Source organism: Castanea sativa, chromosome 1, assembly GCF_040712315.1.
Source record: "Castanea sativa cultivar Marrone di Chiusa Pesio chromosome 1, ASM4071231v1".
Taxonomy (NCBI): Eukaryota; Viridiplantae; Streptophyta; class Magnoliopsida; order Fagales; family Fagaceae; genus Castanea; species Castanea sativa.
Genome location: NC_134013.1, coordinates 35633277 through 35650793, shown reverse-complemented (window position 1 = coordinate 35650793; position 17517 = coordinate 35633277). Strand labels below are relative to the sequence as shown.

The 17517-nt window shown below is 41.8% G+C and overlaps 2 protein-coding genes across 2 annotated transcripts; both read right to left on the bottom strand.

The window, feature by feature from the left end:
• Window positions 1–11986: 11986 nt before the first annotated feature.
• LOC142625848 (uncharacterized) lies at window positions 11987–12995 on the bottom strand. The gene is made up of 2 exons (XM_075799588.1): window positions 12518–12995; window positions 11987–12471 (listed from the first exon to the last, which is right to left on the bottom strand). Exons 1-2 carry the CDS (start codon window positions 12993–12995, stop codon window positions 11987–11989), a joined length of 963 nt encoding a protein of 320 aa, XP_075655703.1.
• A 2906-nt stretch (window positions 12996–15901) lies between these two features.
• LOC142625840 (uncharacterized) lies at window positions 15902–16276 on the bottom strand. The gene has a single exon (XM_075799576.1). The coding sequence runs from the start codon at window positions 16274–16276 to the stop codon at window positions 15902–15904; it is 375 nt and encodes a 124-aa protein (XP_075655691.1).
• Window positions 16277–17517: the final 1241 nt, after the last annotated feature.

Sequence of the window (17517 nt, the reverse complement as noted above, 5' to 3'; positions counted from 1 at the left end):
TTCTACTCACCTTATCTTGCAAAGAAAATTGTATAATATTTTATTTGAATATTTTATATTTTTTCATTAAGTAAAAAAATGAATATTTTATTTAAATAAATATGTATAATAGATAAATTGATCACAGCCAGCTCAAAAACTTTCAAGGTTTTTGGTGAAAATTTCAAATGGGACCTTTTTATCCATAGATCTTTTTGAGATTCAATTTCTTTTTAAATTTTTCTCTTTTTTTGAAGTTTTTCATATCCGGATAAATATTTTTTAGTAGACATTTATAATGACAAAAAATTTATAGATAAATAAAACGTAATTTATAATTAAAAATATAATTTAACTAAAAATAAAATTTATAAGTATAGAACAATAAAACTTAGTTCTTGCAATTTTTCTAAGTTGTGACCACTTTAAAATCTAAACATGCACAAATAAAAATTTATTTAATGCATGATTCAATAAATTAGTATCACTATAATATAAATAAGTTAGTATGATACAAATCAAATTATTAATTGATATAATGATTTATAATAATAGATAAAATGCGAAAGCATGTTTAGATAAATAAATAAAAAGTTAGCGGTGTTGTCTTATAAGCTGTAACTGTGGGCTGCACTGCACAGTTGCACACTGTGCAGCCAGTGCTGCTGTGCACTTGTGCAGTGCAGCCTCGCAGTCCAGCCTGTACTCCTATCAAATATCATCCTATGGCTAAGTTTTTTTTTTTTTTTTTTTTTTTTTTGGAGAAACCATCCTATAGCTAAGTTTTAAAGAAAAAACGTGTCCTATCAGACGTGTCCCATGATGGGACTCCCATCAAACAACTGTGCCGTAAAATAAACTAAAAATATATATAATTTAAGTTAAATAAATAGAAACATCGCATATTTTTTGTGTGATAGTCACTTCACAGGTATTGTAGAGTGTAGAGGTAAGAGCCGGGTTCAAATCTCTTAGAGGAAGTTTCACATACATATACACTTAGATTAGGTTAGAGTAAAATTTTTATCTTGTATAAAAAAAAAAAAAGTTAAATAAATTGAAGACTCTAGCTCAATTTTGGAAAGACAGAAAGCCTCTTTGAAGATTGCCTCTGGTGGACGCTTCCCCTTTTATTTTGAATTTGTTGTCAATTGAAGGGAATCAATAAAGAAAAATTTCACTGATTGACTGAGTTTATGGAAAAAGATCAAGAATCAAGATGAAGATGAAGAAAAGAAAGGTAAGAATATAGATGGAGAGGCAGAGAGATTTTTCTTTTGTTTTTTAAATTATACGCTTTATTTTAGCATATTTCAAGACAATTACGTTGTATTATTAATGAATTTGTCTACTATTAATTTTGATTTAGCATATTTCAAGAATGAGTTAATAAATTTGTCTCCTAAAATTTAATTTTGTTAGCTGAAGTTTGACTATTTTTTTTTTCCTTTTTAATCTTTTGCATTTTAGGATATAATGGGGCCTTTTTAATGGATTTTATTGACTAATAAAATGTTTAAATTTTTTTTAATTAAAGTATATAGATAAATATATTATATATATAATTTTTTTTACAAGTGGGGGCCTTAGGCGATTGCATCAATTGCATCACCTATTGAGCCTGCCCTGAAACTGATGTGGGTGTTATGTAAAATAGGTGTGTAAAATAGAAAAAATAGATTTTAAATTTGCAAAATGGAAAAAAAATTTCCACATACTGATGTGGATGCTCTTAGTCTCTGGTAGCTATAGAGATCATGAGTGTGGTGTTTTTATGTCAAAGGACACTCCTTTATTTTAAACTTTTTTTTTGTAAAATATTATTTTGATATCTAATCTTTACGAAAAGTTTGTTTATTACCCCCAAATTTTAATAAATTCATTTTTCATCTCTAAACTATTCAAAAGTTCATATTTTGTCTCTAAATTATTGAAAATGTTTTATTTATGTCCCTAAACTTTACTAAAAGTTTGTTTTTTTTATCTCTAAACTATTGAAAAAGTTCTTTTTCATTCTTATTTTTGACTCTATTCTATTCAAGAAACTCTTTACAAAGTTTAGGGATGAGAAAATAACTTTTTAAAGTTCAGGGACAAAAAATAAATTTTTAATAAAGTTTAGAGGCCAAAATAGTATTTTACCCATGTTTTTTTTTTCCAGTTGTTTCTTTACTAGTTGCTGGTAAAATGTGGTTAAATTCATAAAATATTTTCCATTGATCGGAAAGTTTTTTATAAAAAATTGTAAAACATTTTACCTATAAAATTTTGATAAACTATTTTACAAAAACATACAGTGGCTTTGCTTATCCCATTTGGTGACTAGGTCAACAGGTTGGTGGGTTGGGCAATTTGTAGCGGCAATCTGGTAGCTGGAGCAATAGTCTCGATAGTTGGAGCTACAGTTCGAGCAGTCTGGTGGTTGGACTTGGAGCTGTCACTTTGACAAATGGTGTTGGTGGTTTGATCACTGGAGACACCATTTTGACAACAAGTGTCGTAGGTTTGATAACCAAAGCCACCTTTCTGATGGCTAGAGACGTTGTTTCGGTCATTAGTACTAGCAGTCTGGTCATCAAAGACATTGTTGCAATGGCAGTCATTGGTAGTTCGGTCACTAGAGCCATCTTTTTTACTATAAATTTCTATGGTCAAGTCACCGGACCTCCAATACCAACGGCTCTGATGGTGGAGTCACTGGTTTTATGGTTTGCTTGAAAAATTTTACATATCATACTAAACACTTAAAAATGTTTTATATATAAAATATTTTACTTCAAAACAAACAAAAAAGAGTAAAATGAGGGAAGGCAAGGATGATTTTCTCTTTACAAGGTAGTGGAGATGGAGAGGATTCTTTGGGATTTTTGTGCCTCCAAAAGAGCTGTCGATCAATGCCATTAGAATAGGAGAAAAATGGGGTTTAAATAATATGACCTTAACCCTTTAGGTAGGGTGGCAAACAAATCCCCAATGTGATTTGGACAAGAATTAGTAACACCACATGAGTGATATCACTATATGATGTCTTGGGTTGGAATATTCTAGCAATTGGGACATATGTCATATTAGTGGATTCCCTTAATTTACCCATGCAATGGATTAAAACTTGGACTCTACTTAAGGAACCAAAACATGGATTTTAAATCAACAATTAATAACTTACAATAAATATTGACATGCCTATTAATTAAAATAAATTAACTTTATTTTCAAATAAATTACATGTATGTGTCTTGAAAACAACTCAAAATGACTATTTAAGGATTAATGCATTTTCCATAGAGAATTATTAATTTTCTCACAACTAAGATGTTATGAGCCCATTTGGCATGGGCTTATAAGCTTCAGCTTATTTGAATTTTTAACTTTTTTTTGTACTATTTATAGGTCTTATTGCACATTTTGGTACTATTCATGAATTTGATTATATAATTCAGCTAACTTTTAACCTTTTTTTTTCTACACTTTTAGCAAAAAATTTTAGGCAAAAACCCATTTTAGTCTCTATATTTTCACGCGATTCCCACTTTGGTCCCTAACTTTTTTTCCCACCGATTTTAGTTCCTATCCTGGAAAATGCATCTTGTTTTTGTCCCTAACGTTACATTAGAGACAGAAATTGCACAGCTGGCAAACCCACATGCACTGTTGGCACTCTCAAAGTTGATGTGGCCATTAAAATAATAATAATAAATATTATTTGGCATTAAAAAAATGCCACGTCAGCATTTAAATTATAAAAAAATTATTAATTTTAACTAAATAAAAAAATTAAAAACTAAAAATTATATGAATTGAGATCTAAGTGTGTCTTGAACAAGAACAACAAGAACACAAACCCACATTAAGAACACAAACCCAGAAATTTTAAATAAATAAATAAATAAAACCAACAAACAATCATTCAACATCAAATTCTCCAGATCTAAGAACAAAGAAAGAAAAAAACACCCACATACACACCAACAACACCCAAATCTCAAATGTAACAACACCAACAACACCTCTCTCTCTCTCTCTCTCTCTCTCTCTCTTCTCTCAAAAATGTCATCCCAACAACAGCAACAACAAGAAGCTAAGAACCCAAATCCAATCCAAAAGCCACAAAGCAAAACACAAGATCTCCCTCCATATCAACCCACCTAGCAATGGTGGAGCTGAAGCAAAAAATCCTGACTTCTCTTGAAACTCTCTGACCGCTTGTCGCGACGCCATTGGCTCGCTCTCCAACCTCTATCTCAAGGCTTTGAGGCTGCTCCTCCCGCCGCCACCACTGCGGCCACATCGGAAAGAGTTGGCCAAGAATCAGGCAAGGTACCAATCATTATCGAAGAAGGAGGAGGAGCATTGTCGCCATTCATCGCCACCGCCGCCGGAGTCTTACACGCAGACTTCGACTTCGACTTGGTACCACTCGCTTCTTGATCATTCTCCGCCATCACCATCCCTCCTCCGATCAAACCCAGAACAAAATAAAAAATCCCACCAAAACTTCTCTCACTCGCAGCTGCTAAAGAGAGAGTGAGTGAAAACAAACCCAGATTTTGGGTGTGGCCTGTAATGGGTCTTTGATTATTTTGTTGGGTTTGAGAAAATGGGGGCTTTGGGATTTATGAATTTGTATTTAAGCTAAATTTTTGGATTTATTTTGTGTTTGTTTCCTAAGAAAATATAGGTTTATGGGTTTGTTGGAGATTGGATTGTTTATTGGGTTTATGAGTTTGATTTGTTGGAAAATTCGATGTTGTATGGTTGATTAGTTATTCAATTATGGACTTTGTGAAAATCATGTAAATATTGATTTGCTGGAGAATTCGGTGTTGAATGGTTGTTTGTTGGTTTTTTTTTTTTTTTTTTTTAATTTCTGGGTTTGTGTTTTTGTTGTTCTTATTCAAGATACACATTTTTAGTTTTTAATTATGTTTTTAATTTTTTTATTTAATTAAAATTAATAATTTTTTTTAATTTAAATGCTGACGTGGCATTTTAAATGCCAAATAATATTTATTATTACTATTTTAATGACCACGTCAGCTTTGAGAGTGCCAATAGTGCATGCCGTTTGCCAACTGTGTCCGTCTCTGATGGTTGTCAGGGACAAAAACGAGACGCGTTTTCTAGAATAGAGACTAAAATCGGTGGGAAAAAAAGTTAGGAATCAAAGTGAGAATCTCGTAAAAATGTAGGGACTAAAATGGGCTTTTCGCCAAAATTTTAAGATTCAACTAAATAAATTGTTCCCAAACAGACCAGTAGAATAAACTAATGAGTGATTCGTAAGCCTTAATCTTTTAAGGTTTTTCTTTTCTCAATTTAATTATAAGGTTAGTATTTTATTGTTAAAGCAAATATTATGGTTTTTTTTTTTTTTGGTTGAAACAAATAAGTTTAAGATTTTATTGTTAAAATGTTTCCAAAAAAAAAAAGATTTTATTGTTAAAAAGATTTGTGGTCGAATTAATGAGTGACGTGCTTTTAGTCAATTCGTGTTCTCACTTCTAGTTTTTTTGAAAGTAGAAATCTAACTCAATAGTCAATATTGTTCTTGTCTTTTGTGAGACAATGTGAAATCTTTAATTTGTAATTGGAGTTGGTTCCATATATATAATCCGAATATAAAATGGTCATAAATAAATAAATAAATATATATATATATATAGCAAACTACATGTTTGGTCCTTAACTTTTACGTTATATGTTAATTTGGCATTTGACCTTTCAAATATATCAAATTAGTCTCTAACATTTTGGTAATGTATCATGTGCGTCCCAAAATTGGGCTCATGGGCCTCGCAGGGATTTGGGCTCACAATCTATTTGTATAGTGGGCTTCTAGATTTCCTACAAAGGATAGTGTTATGCCCGGCAGGCCCGCGTACTGGGCTTCCTTTTCCTACTTCTCACTGTCTCTCCCTTCTCTTCCTCGGGGGGAATTAACACTGCTCTCAATCTCTAATCTTTTCTCTCTCTGAAATTGCCAACCCCTTTCACTGATTCTTCTTCGTCTATTTATAGAAAAATTTAGTGGAATGGTCATGATTATTCTCCTAATGGGTGAAGGGAGGGGTCCAATACTATTACCCTTAAGTAGGGGTTTTAGTTGGGAGTGGGAGAAAATGAGTGGCATTGGAACTGGCTCCATCACTGGGTTTGATGCTCGGCAGGTTCGTTCCCTAGGCAATGGAAAAAAGGTCTAATACCGTTTCATCTAAGTGGATGTCAGGTGGCGAGAAGGAGAAAATGATAGTGGCGCCGGGATCAACCCCGTAGGTAAGTATGTGCTCGGCAGGACACGCCACAAGCTGCTTTGAGCGCTCCTAGATTGGACCTCTTGGACGGCACAAGCATTACAACATGTGGTCGGCACAGGACCTCTATAAGAGTTAGTCCTTACGGGCCTTAGGGAAATAGGGCTTGACAGGGGGGTAGGGCCCGTACAATAGCCCTCCTTGATTCATGCTCTGCTTCAAGTGATGAATCAAGGATCCTGGGCCAATCATTGTGATGGCTTTCCGCGGATGTATATCCTCGGCACCCAGCCAAGGCAATCGGCTCAGCGGATTTCTCGAGGATGGCGCTGTATCAGATCGTTACCTCAATAATTAATATTTGGTGGTTGGCGAACCGCCCGATGGTTCGTGAACCGTGCCCACGCGTGTGGGGGGTTACCCAAGAAAATGATTTTGTGAGGGTGTTTTTTCTCGCCTCTGGCTTCATTAAATGTTTCGTGGGCCTATAAGTAGTCCATCTTGGACTCCATCTCCATTTTTCGTGTTTCCATTACTCCCATCCCTTCCTTTGCCGAGCATCCTTCTTCTGCGCCAAAAACCTTCTCAGTTCTCCACTCTCTAGAGCCCCCAAGTAAGTTCTTTCTACCTCTCTCAACTTTTCGATTCTCTTCCATATCATCTTATAATAATGGGATTTTCTCACCTCCTTACCCCTAGGGTTGCCTTGGCTAGTTTTAGAGAGACCTTTGGCATCATAGGGGATGTCGACGTTGCGTATTGCAACGTGGGCGACCTCGAACTTGAGAGGGCCACTGATTTGAACGCAGCATTCTTCCCATTGATGTCGATACTCGAGGGTGGGGTTAGGTTCCCCGTAGGCCCTCTCATCATAGGTACCTTAGGATTTTACAGCCTGTGCCCCGACCAGTTTTCCCCCAACTTTTATAGGGCTGTTAGCTGTGTCGTCCGGTTAAACCACATGTTCGGGCTGCAGTTGAACCAGCACGACATAAATTTCATGTATAAACTGTGCGGCAACTTCGCCCGTGGTTACTACTTGAAAACTAGAGATACCCGAGTCCGGCTCATATCCTGCCTGTCCGACTCTAATAGGAACTCAGCCGGAGAGTTCGTTCGGGTGCGCGGTAACTGGCATGCCAGTGAGCTTCTTTGCCCACTCTCACCGCGTGAAATTGGTCGGTACCGACAACCCTCCTTCGCTTGTTTTCATTTTTTTTTTTATATATTATATTATACTTTCCTCTTTTAGATGACCGGTTTATTCCCTGATTCACTGCAAAGTCCAGAAGGTTCTTCCCGGACAGTCGAGTTATACACGCACGTGACCTCAACTTCGTTCTTAGGTCAGAGATCTTCGTGCACGACGACGGGCAGCTCAGGGTGTCTTACTTGATCCTCAGCGTCAACCCCGTGTACACCACTTGGCAGAGTTTTGGCCAGACACTCTTGGTAGACAGCCCCCTCTTGTCGTATATCGACGTGCGGTACAAGTCCTTCCTCCCCCCTGGGCTCACGATAGGCGAGGCTCGAGGAAGCGGCCCGCGCTATACAACTGCCGATGATATCGCGCCGGTGAGGGACAGCTCGGCCGAGCGAGTGTCGCAGAGTCGACGAAGGCACAAAGCGATCGGACAGCCAGAGGACGCTGCCCCTGTAGCCGAGGAACCGCTGCCGCCCAAGCAGAGAGGATGGTGAAGAACAGAGAGATGACCCTTTCCTGATTCATTCCTAGTGCTGGTCCTGTGGCTCAAACCTAGTCCCCGAGGGGAATAAGTCAAACTCCTCCTAGGGGTGAGGGCAGGAAGAGAAAAAGGGTTGCTGAGAGTAGCCCCCTTGTACCGGGCGACACTTTGCCAAAGACCCTTCCTCGTGCAGCGGGTGGTTCCAGGCTTTCGGAGGGGCCAGCAGCGACTCCCCCCGTGGTGCAACCAAGGATGGATGTGGCATCTTCTTCACGGCAGGTGGTCGGCTGGCAGCACATCTTCTAGTTGGGTGACGAGTGTTTGCAAGCCATCGCCAGCCTCCGGCTATGGGATTGGGGCGCAGGGGGCAAGTGGCCAAAAGCTTGGTGCAGGGCCTTATACTGCCCGAGGACGTGCACTACTATGCGCAAGGCAACGATAAGACACTAGCCACGTGACTGTTATGGCACTCTATCGCGGTAACGCTCTATCCCCCTTCACTGTGTGCATTGCGCCGAGTGTATCTCTCTTCTCTTTTCTAATTTCGTCACTTGGTTACTTTCCTATCTCTAGGCCGCGCAGATGACAAATGTTGTGACCGGGCGGCTGAAGGACGCTACCGAGGCCCTAGAGGGGGAGAGGGCGCTAAAGGCTATCGCTGAATCCACGGCCAAGGAGAAGGGGGAGGCTGCTGCGACGTCGGAGAGGAAGGCAGTGGACGTAGAGAAAGCCCGGCAGGCCGCCGAAGGGAAGCTGACCTACCTAGAGACGAAGCTCGGGGAGACCGAGCTCAAGCTAGCAACGGCGGACAGCTTGAGTCTAGCCCAGGCTAGTGAGATCGTCAGCCTGAAGGAGTCCCTCAAAGCCTGCGAGGAGAAGTGGTACAATGTCGGTTTCTCGGACGTTGAAAACTCCGCGGAGCCGATAAATTACCAAGCTCGGCGCCATGGCTTCGGGGAGGGATGGCTTGGCCGCGGATTCTCCGTTGTGGGACACCGAGCATATCCTTTACCCAGCCCTGCCTTCACCTGCCGTTCAAAGTCGGACTGAGGCATCAGACAAGGAGGAGACTCCGAGTATGATCAACCTTGTGCGGGACATCGATGCTAGTCAAAAGAAAATACCGCAACTCTGGCGCTACACAAGTTTACTTCAGCGGGGATAACTACCTCCGCCCCGTAGGTGAGAAAGAACGGCGTTTCTCCGGTGGATCTCCTCGAGGTAGTTCGGTATGCCCACAGGACGCTTGGCAACTCCTCAGCACATTTGCCCTTGGCGCCCTCCAATCTTTTCTTCAGGCCGCTCACGATGGCCTTGTTGGTTGCTTTTGCCTGGCCGTTACTCTGCGGATAGGCCGGTGTGGAGTATCGGTTCCGGATACTAAGGCCCTCGCAGAACCCCCGGAACGCTCTGCTATCGAACTGCAGGCTGTTGTCCGATATTAAGGACTCCGGAATGCCGAACCTTGTTACAATGTTCCTCCATACAAATCTCTTAACATCAACGTCTCGGATGTTGGCCAGCGCCTCGGCCTTTGCCCACTTTGTGAAGTAGTCCACTGCCACTAGCACGAACCTTCGGTTACCCATTGCTCGGGGAAAAGGCCAACTATATCCAGCCCCCAGCGAGCAAATGGCCACGGGCTGCAAACTGGGTTCAGGTTCCCAGCCGGTTGGCAGATCATCGGCACGTGAACCTGACATTGTCCACATCTCTGAGCATATTCGGTGGCTTCCCTCCTCATCTGCGGCCACCAGAAACCCTGAGTCATTGCTCGGTGCGTAAGCGAGCGTCCCCCCACGTGGCTATCGCAGACTCCCTCGTGCAGTTCGGCTAACAGCTCCTTGGCCTGGTCTGGGTGTAAGCACTACAGGTATGGCCCGTCGAATGACCTACAATATAGCTTTCGATTAGCAAACAACCAGTAACTAGTGGCAGTTCGTCGTACTCTGGCTGCCTCTTTCTTATCTTCCGGGTTCGATCTTCTGAAAGGAACTCGATGATCAGATCAATCCAGCATCTCTCGGCTTCAGTGACCTGTACAATCAGTGCCCTGGCGGCAATACCTGGCTCAGGAACTAACTCCACCCTAATCAGCCGAGGTACTTCATCAGCTATTGATGATGCTAGAGTTACCAAGGAATCGGCGTGCCAATTTTGCCCCTGGGCTATCCGCTCTATCTTGACCGTATCAAAGTTATCCATCATCTACCTTGCTAGCCGTAGGTACTCTATCATCCGGGGATCCCTGGCCTTGAAATTCCCCTAGACCTGACTTACCACGAGGAGGGAGTCCGAGTATACCTTCACCTCCCTTGCTCCCAGATCCATGACAACCCTTAGCCCTGCAAGTAGAGCTTCGTATTCGGGCTCATTGTTAGAAGCCCTAAAGCCTAACCTGAATGAATGTTCTAGCTTCAGCTATTCCGGGGTGATGACCACGATTCCTGCCCCTGGTCCAGCCGTATTGGACGCTTCGTCCACAAACACCCTCCATGGCCTAACTTTTACCACGCCGGTTATACCTGTAGCTCTCGGAGTGAACTCGGCAATAAAATCCGCAAGTACCTGTCCTTTCACCGAGTTCCTTGGCTTGTATCTGATGTCGAAGGAGCCCAACCAAGTCCCCCACTTGGCTATCCTCCCCGTGAAGTCAAATCTCCTCAACAGTGACTGGAGCGGGTACTCGGTCAAGACGTGGACCGTGTGGGCCTGAAAATAATGGGGCAACTTTTTGGTGGAATGTACGAGTACCAGCACCAGCTTTTCCAGTGGCAAGTATCTGGTCTCCGCATTGACTAGCGTTTTGCTGATTTAATAAACCGAGAACTGTGCCCCGTTATTTCTTAGTAGTACGGCGCTCGCTGCATGCTCAGACACGGAGAGGTACATGTATAAGTCTTCTCCCGGCTCGGGGGCTGACAACGTCGGTGCCCGGCCAAGGTAATCCTTCAGATCTTGGAAGGCCTTGTCACATTCCTCGTCCCATTGGAATCCCTTCCACTTCTTCAGAAGTTGGTAAAAAGGACGGCATCGATCAGCGAACTTGGAAATAAACCGGTTGAGGGCGGCCAGTATACCGGTTAGCTTTTGAACCTCTTTCGGGTTGCCCGGCGGTCTGAGACGTTTCACGGCTTCGATTTGGTCGGGGCTGACCTCTATCCCCCGTTTAGTAATCAAATAACCTAAGAATCAGCCGGATCCAACCCCGAACGCACACTTGTCGACGTTGAGGCGCAGCCGGTGTCGTCGAAGTACCTCGAACACCTCTTTCAGGTCGCCAATGTGTTGCCCCTCTTGCTTGCTTTTTATCACCATGTCGTCAATGTATACTTCCACCATCCGTCCAACCTTATCCCTAAACATCCTCGTCATCATTTGTTGATATATGGCTCCCGCGTTCTTCAAACCGAACGACATCACAGTATAGTGGTAGTTAGCGTCGGGCGTTAAGAATGTCGTCTTCTCCTGGTCCTCGGCGGCTAGGGCAATTTGGTGATAGCCCTGAAAAGCGTCGAGGAAACTCATCCTCAGGTGCCCATATGTGGCGTCCACCAATTGGTTGATTTTCGGCATCGGAAACGGATCCTTCGGACATGCTCGGTTAAGATCGGTAAAATCAACACAAACCCTCTACTTACTGCTCTTCTTCTTCACGACCACCGTGTTTGAGAGCCATTCCGGAAAGAACGTTTCCTTTATGGCCCCTGCTTCTCTCAGCCTCCCAACTTCCTGTCTGACGGTGTCCGCGTGCTCCTTAGCAGACCTTCTCGGCCTCTGTTTCTTGGGGGGGGGTACAATGGATCCACATTCAGCTTGTGAACTATGAACTTGGGGTCGACGCCGGGTACCTCATATGGACTCCACGCAAACACATCCACGTTTTGTATGAGGAATAACAGCAGCTACACCCTCTCCCCATTACTCAAGCCTGCCCCTATCTGAAAACTCCTCTCAGCTGGTCCCCTGCATCTTGGGGTCCTGTAATTGCTATAGGGGCGCATTCTCAGCTGGTTCCCTCTGCTTAGTTTGTTCGATGGCTGCAGTCACCAAACATTGTCTGGCCGCCTGCTAATCGCCCCTTATCACTGTAATCCCCTCTTCAGTTTGGAACTTGACCTTTACGTGCAAGGTGGATGGCACAGCCCCCATGTCGTGTATCCACAGCCTTCCGAATATTTTCGTATACGGTGAGAAAGAGGCGACCACTATGAACGTCACCATCACATTCCGGCCTCCCATGATAACTAGGAGTGAAATCTGCCCCTCTGGGATCACCATGTGCTCGTTGAATCCCATTAAAGGTGTATCATACTTGGACAAGTCCTCCTTTTTTAGGCCGAGCCCCCGGTACAAGTCCAGGTACATCACATCTGCGCCACTCCTTTGATTGATCATTATTCTCTTCACTATGAACCCCCTTATTCGGGCCGTAACTATCAGAGCATCATGGTGGGGCTGGGTAGTACCTTCCAAATCGTCGTCGTCGAATGCGATGGGTTGCCTATTGTACCTCGGTCTCTTCCCCGGGGGTTGTTCGCTTATGCTTCCTTTTGCTGACACCACGGTCAACACCCCCTTAGTGGTGGGTGTCATAATTGCCCATTGGAGCAACGTGGATGACCTCTATCACTCCCAAAGGGGGAGGGAGAAGGTTTCGATGTAGCCGCTCAGCCTGTCCGGTCTCCTGACTCCCCGTCTCCACTAGAAACTCTTTCAAATGCCCCGCCTTCACCAACTGTTCCAAGTGATCTTTCAACACCCTACACTGCTCGGTGGTGTGCCCTTTGTCTCTATGATAGGAGCAATATAGGTTCTGGTTTCTCCTTGACGGGTCGCCTGCCATCTTGTTCGTTCGCCTAAAATAGGGCTCATTTTTTATTCTATCAATGATGCGGTGTACAGGCTCCTTAAATGTCGCATTGACTCCCCTAACCGCCGGGCCGGGCTCCTGAATCCTCAAATCCTTCCTATGTCTGGGGTTGAAGCTGTTGTTCCGAGGATAGTTGGTTATCGGCTCCTTCCTTTTAGACTGCAGCCGATCGTCCTCCAAGCGCTTATACTCCTCGATACGCCTCATCAACTGCCTCATAAATCCTCGGGAGGCTTCAAGGTCAACAATTCTCTCAGCCCGGACTCTTCGGGCAGGCCCATCCAAAAGGTACTAGCCGCGATCTTTTCGTTGCCCCCGCTGATCTCGTTGTACAGCTCCCAGTATCGGCTAACGTAGTTGCGAAGGGTCTCTCCCGCCCCCATCTTCATCGATAGCAACGCGTCCACGGGCTGTGGCACCCGGCTGCACGTCATGAACTGTTCTCCGAACTCCTGGATCAATTTCGAGAAACTTTGGATTAAGCCATTCTTCAGCCTGTTGAACCACCTCAACACAGTGGGCTCGAGGCTCGAGGGGAAAACCTTACATATCAATGCATCGTTATGAGAGTGCAAAGACATCATCTGAATATAGTGACTTACATGTTCCACCGGGTCTGTCTTCCCAGTGTAGGAATTGAACGGTGGCCGCGCGAACCGGCTCGGCTTTAGCGCACTTTCGATATCTCTAGAGAATGGTGATCGGGCTGCTTGTCGCAGTGCTCGGCTCATGGTATACATTGCTGCATTTCGTGGTCGCTTGACGTCAGGGGAAGTTGATTCGCGGTCTGCATATTCCCGCGAGTGGTCGCGGTGCCTATAAGACCTGGATTGATGAGATCCGGCCTCACGACGATTCCCCACACTTACTAACCTTTCCCTTCGCACTCCATGGTCCCTTCTCCCTCGTTGGCCCCGTGCTTGCAACTCTAGATCCCTAACCGCCCTGCGCAGGCGCTTGAGCTCTCGGTCCCTCCAGCGGGTTTGGTACGACCCTTCCCCGAGCCCAGACTCTTCTACCTCCTCGTGTCTTCTGTCCTCTTGCCTTTTTTGCCTCCTTTCCCGCCATGTGGACCCCCGCGACGTCCCTCCAATGCCACTTTTTGCATGGCTTCTCTGTCCACTTCCAAACATCTCTGCTAGCGTGCCAAGATAGCACCACAACTGCATAGGAGTTTCCCACAGACGGCGCCAATTGTGCGTCCCAAAATTGGGCTCGTGGGCCTCGCATGGATTTGGGCTCACAATCTATTTGTATAGTGGGCTTCTGGATTTTCTACAAAAGGTGGTGTTATGCCCGCTAGGCCCGTGTACTGGGCTTCTTTCCCCTACTTCTCACTGTCTCTCCCTTCTCTTCCTCGAGGGAAACTGACACCGCTCTCAGTTTCTAATCTTTTCTCTCTCTGAAATTGCCAACCCCTTTCACTGATTCTTCTTCGTCTATTTATAGACAAATTTAGTGGAATGGTCATGATTATTCTCCTGATGGGTGAATGGAGAGGTCCAATACTATTACCCTTAAGTGGGGGTTTTAGTTGGGAGTGGGAGAAAATGAGTGGCATCAGAACTGGCTCCACCGCTAGATTTGATGCTCGATAGGGGCGTTCCCTGGGCAATGAAAAAGAGGTCCAATACCATTTCATCTAAGTGGACGTCAGGTGGCGGGAAGGAGAAAATGATAGTGGCGTCGGGATCAACCCCATAGGTAAGTATGTGCTCGGCAGGACACGCCACAGGCTGCTTTGAGCGCTCCTAGATTAGACCTCTTGGACGGCATGAGCATTACAACGTGTGGTCGGCACAGGACCTCTATAAGAGTTAGTCCTTACGGGCCTTAGGGCAATTCGGATTGACAGGGGGGTAGGGCCCGTACATATCAAAATAGTCTCAGTCGTTAAGTAATTGATGAAAAATATTAACATGACTAACAATCAAAATAAAATATAATTTTCTTCCCACATAGACGGTTATCAGATTGCCACTTCAACATAAAATATAATTTTTTTTAGTTCACCTAAAAAAAAATAAAATAAACTACCTTATCGTAACACTTGTAATTCTCTATATCAGCAGTACAAACATGTAATTGTGCTAATGCTAACTGGGAATATATATATATATATATATATATATATATATATATATATATATATATATATAGAGGGTGTGGCTTACCTTTAATACTTTTTTAATTTGAGTTCTCTTTTTATTTTAAATACAAAATGACAAATAGTAGTGAGTTTTAATCTCCACCTTTTATTTAATTAGTAAGTGATGTGACAGTTTCTTATTAAAATAAAAGAAGATTTCAGTTAAAAAAGTACTGGAAGTAAGTCCTGCCATTTCCTAATTACTTTCTTGCTACAATTATAAGGCTAGTAATCATTATTAGTATTTAATTGTTTTTAACTACAAAATAATTGTAGCAAGAAAGTAATTAGGAAATGGCAGGATAGTATTAGAAGATTAACTCTATGACAGTTAATAACATGTTACCTCTCATGATAAAAAATAGTTTAGAAAAAAAAAATTTTAACTTTGCAAACACTGATACACAAAGATAACATACCAAAAACAAATAAAAGCAAATCACGCAGATAAAAAGAGTGGAAAAACTGACCTGAGAGTAGTAAGAGGTGGTTCGTGAGAGTTAAGAGTTGGAAGTCCGGATTCGATTGACGACACGCTTGCCCAAGCTTAAAGCGACCCCTCGGCTATTCAAATTGGCTGCCATACAATGATGCACTGACAAAGGCAAAAGCAATACTAAAACTCTTTGTGTGTGCATGACTAAAATGTGGGTGCAAGGTTTTTTTTTTTTTTTTGGTGCAATAACGGCATTTTTTTTTAATTAGCAAATGTATTTTTACAAATAAATGTGTGTTTGTTTTAATTTTTTTAATGAATGGATAAAGTAATTTGAAAACTATTAATAGAGTGAACGTGTTTTTTAAACAATGTTTTAGTGGGAGTTAAAGATATATTTTTACCGAGTTGCCCTTGCTTAAACATAGGTTGTAGGGGTATTTTGGAATAAAAAAAATTTGGTCCAAACAGGGAAGCCCCTTTTATTTTTTTTTTTTTGAGAAATCCATCCCGTTGGGGAAAATATATTCAATAGGAAAAATCTTTGGTTACAACAGACAAAACATTTGGAGGAACATCTTCCATCCAAATACGTAAAGAAAAAGACATTCTAGCCTCCCTAGCTAAAGCATGGGCTACAATATTACCCTGCCGCCTTACATGAGAGATAGAATAGGTTTGAAACAAACCAACTATAGACCTAAAGTCTTTCACCAAGTGCCCAACAAAAGCATTTGAGCTGGCCCCATCCCTTAAGCTTCTCACTACCCCCTCGGCATCCCCTTCAAACCAAACATTCTTGAAGCTCAGTTCTCTAGCAAAGATGGCAGTTCTCCTTGCAGCCAACATCTCAAGCACTTCCACTGATGATGGCATCGCTATTTTTTCTGACAACAAAGCCATCACTTCCCTGTTGTCAAATTTTAAAATACTCGCAAGTGTACGAACCGTACCGAAGTATAGTTTAACAAGAACGAGGTCGAACTCACAGGGACTTGAATGAACGTAAGAAAATTAATTAAATCTTAATCAAATTAATCCTAATCTAGTTTAATAAAAATTGGTTGTTTTGAAATTAAATAAACTAAGCAAATAATAAAATTAAGCAAATAGTTAAACTAAGCAAAAGATATAAAGTAATAAAAAGATGTAAATAATCAAGGGAAAGGAATTAAGGTTTTGGAATCCGCCTTGTAAGTCATATCAGCATATATTTATGATCATTAATTTTTCCTAACTCACTACATGATAATCTAGAAATCAGTCTTGCTATCATGGAAAATATTCTCATTAAAATCCTTATTTTAAAAATCAAAAGCATGTTCTTCTTCACTTCTTAAGTATAAAATCAAATCATCAATTGTATCTATAGCCAAACAAATCACAAAATATATCCAATTCTAAAAATTAAATCATAAATTGTATCCATTGACAGATAAATCACAAGCGATATCCAATTTTATAATCAAGAATTAATAAACCAAGCATTCAATTAATTAAGACATATCCTAAATCATGAGAAAAACATGATTGAACTCATATCTAGAATCTCATCTTAGTCAATTGATATGAAGCAAGAACAATTTAAATCATTAAAAAACAACTATTGTGGGAAAAATCAAACCACATAAATATTACTAATAATCTTTAATAAGGTTTCATCCTTAACCCTAATTATAAATTTAGCTACTCATAATAATTAAAATAAAACACAAGAATAAAATACTAAACATTAAACTAGACAAATAAAATAAAACTAACTGTCATAGAAGAAAACCAAAAAAGTAGCCGCACTCTCTATGTTCAGCCCTCAGCCCTAGCACTGGCCTCCTTGAATTTTGCCCTAAAGAGCCTTTAAATAGGTCAAAGAATCCTATTACAAGTTGAATTCCTGTTTGGGAAAAATCCCAGATTTTTAGGTTTCACTTAACCGACAATTTTGGCCCATTTAAAGTCAGAATTCGGACTTTTGGTAAACTACAAAGTTGTAGCCCTTTAAGATAAATTTCCAGCCCAACTTGAATCATCTCGATTAGACATCTGAGCCGAAAGTTATGCCAAAAATACTAACTAATATGCAAGCTGGAATCCTAATCCGAATTGAACTTGGATTTGATGCAAATTTCCTTTGATTCCTTGCTCCA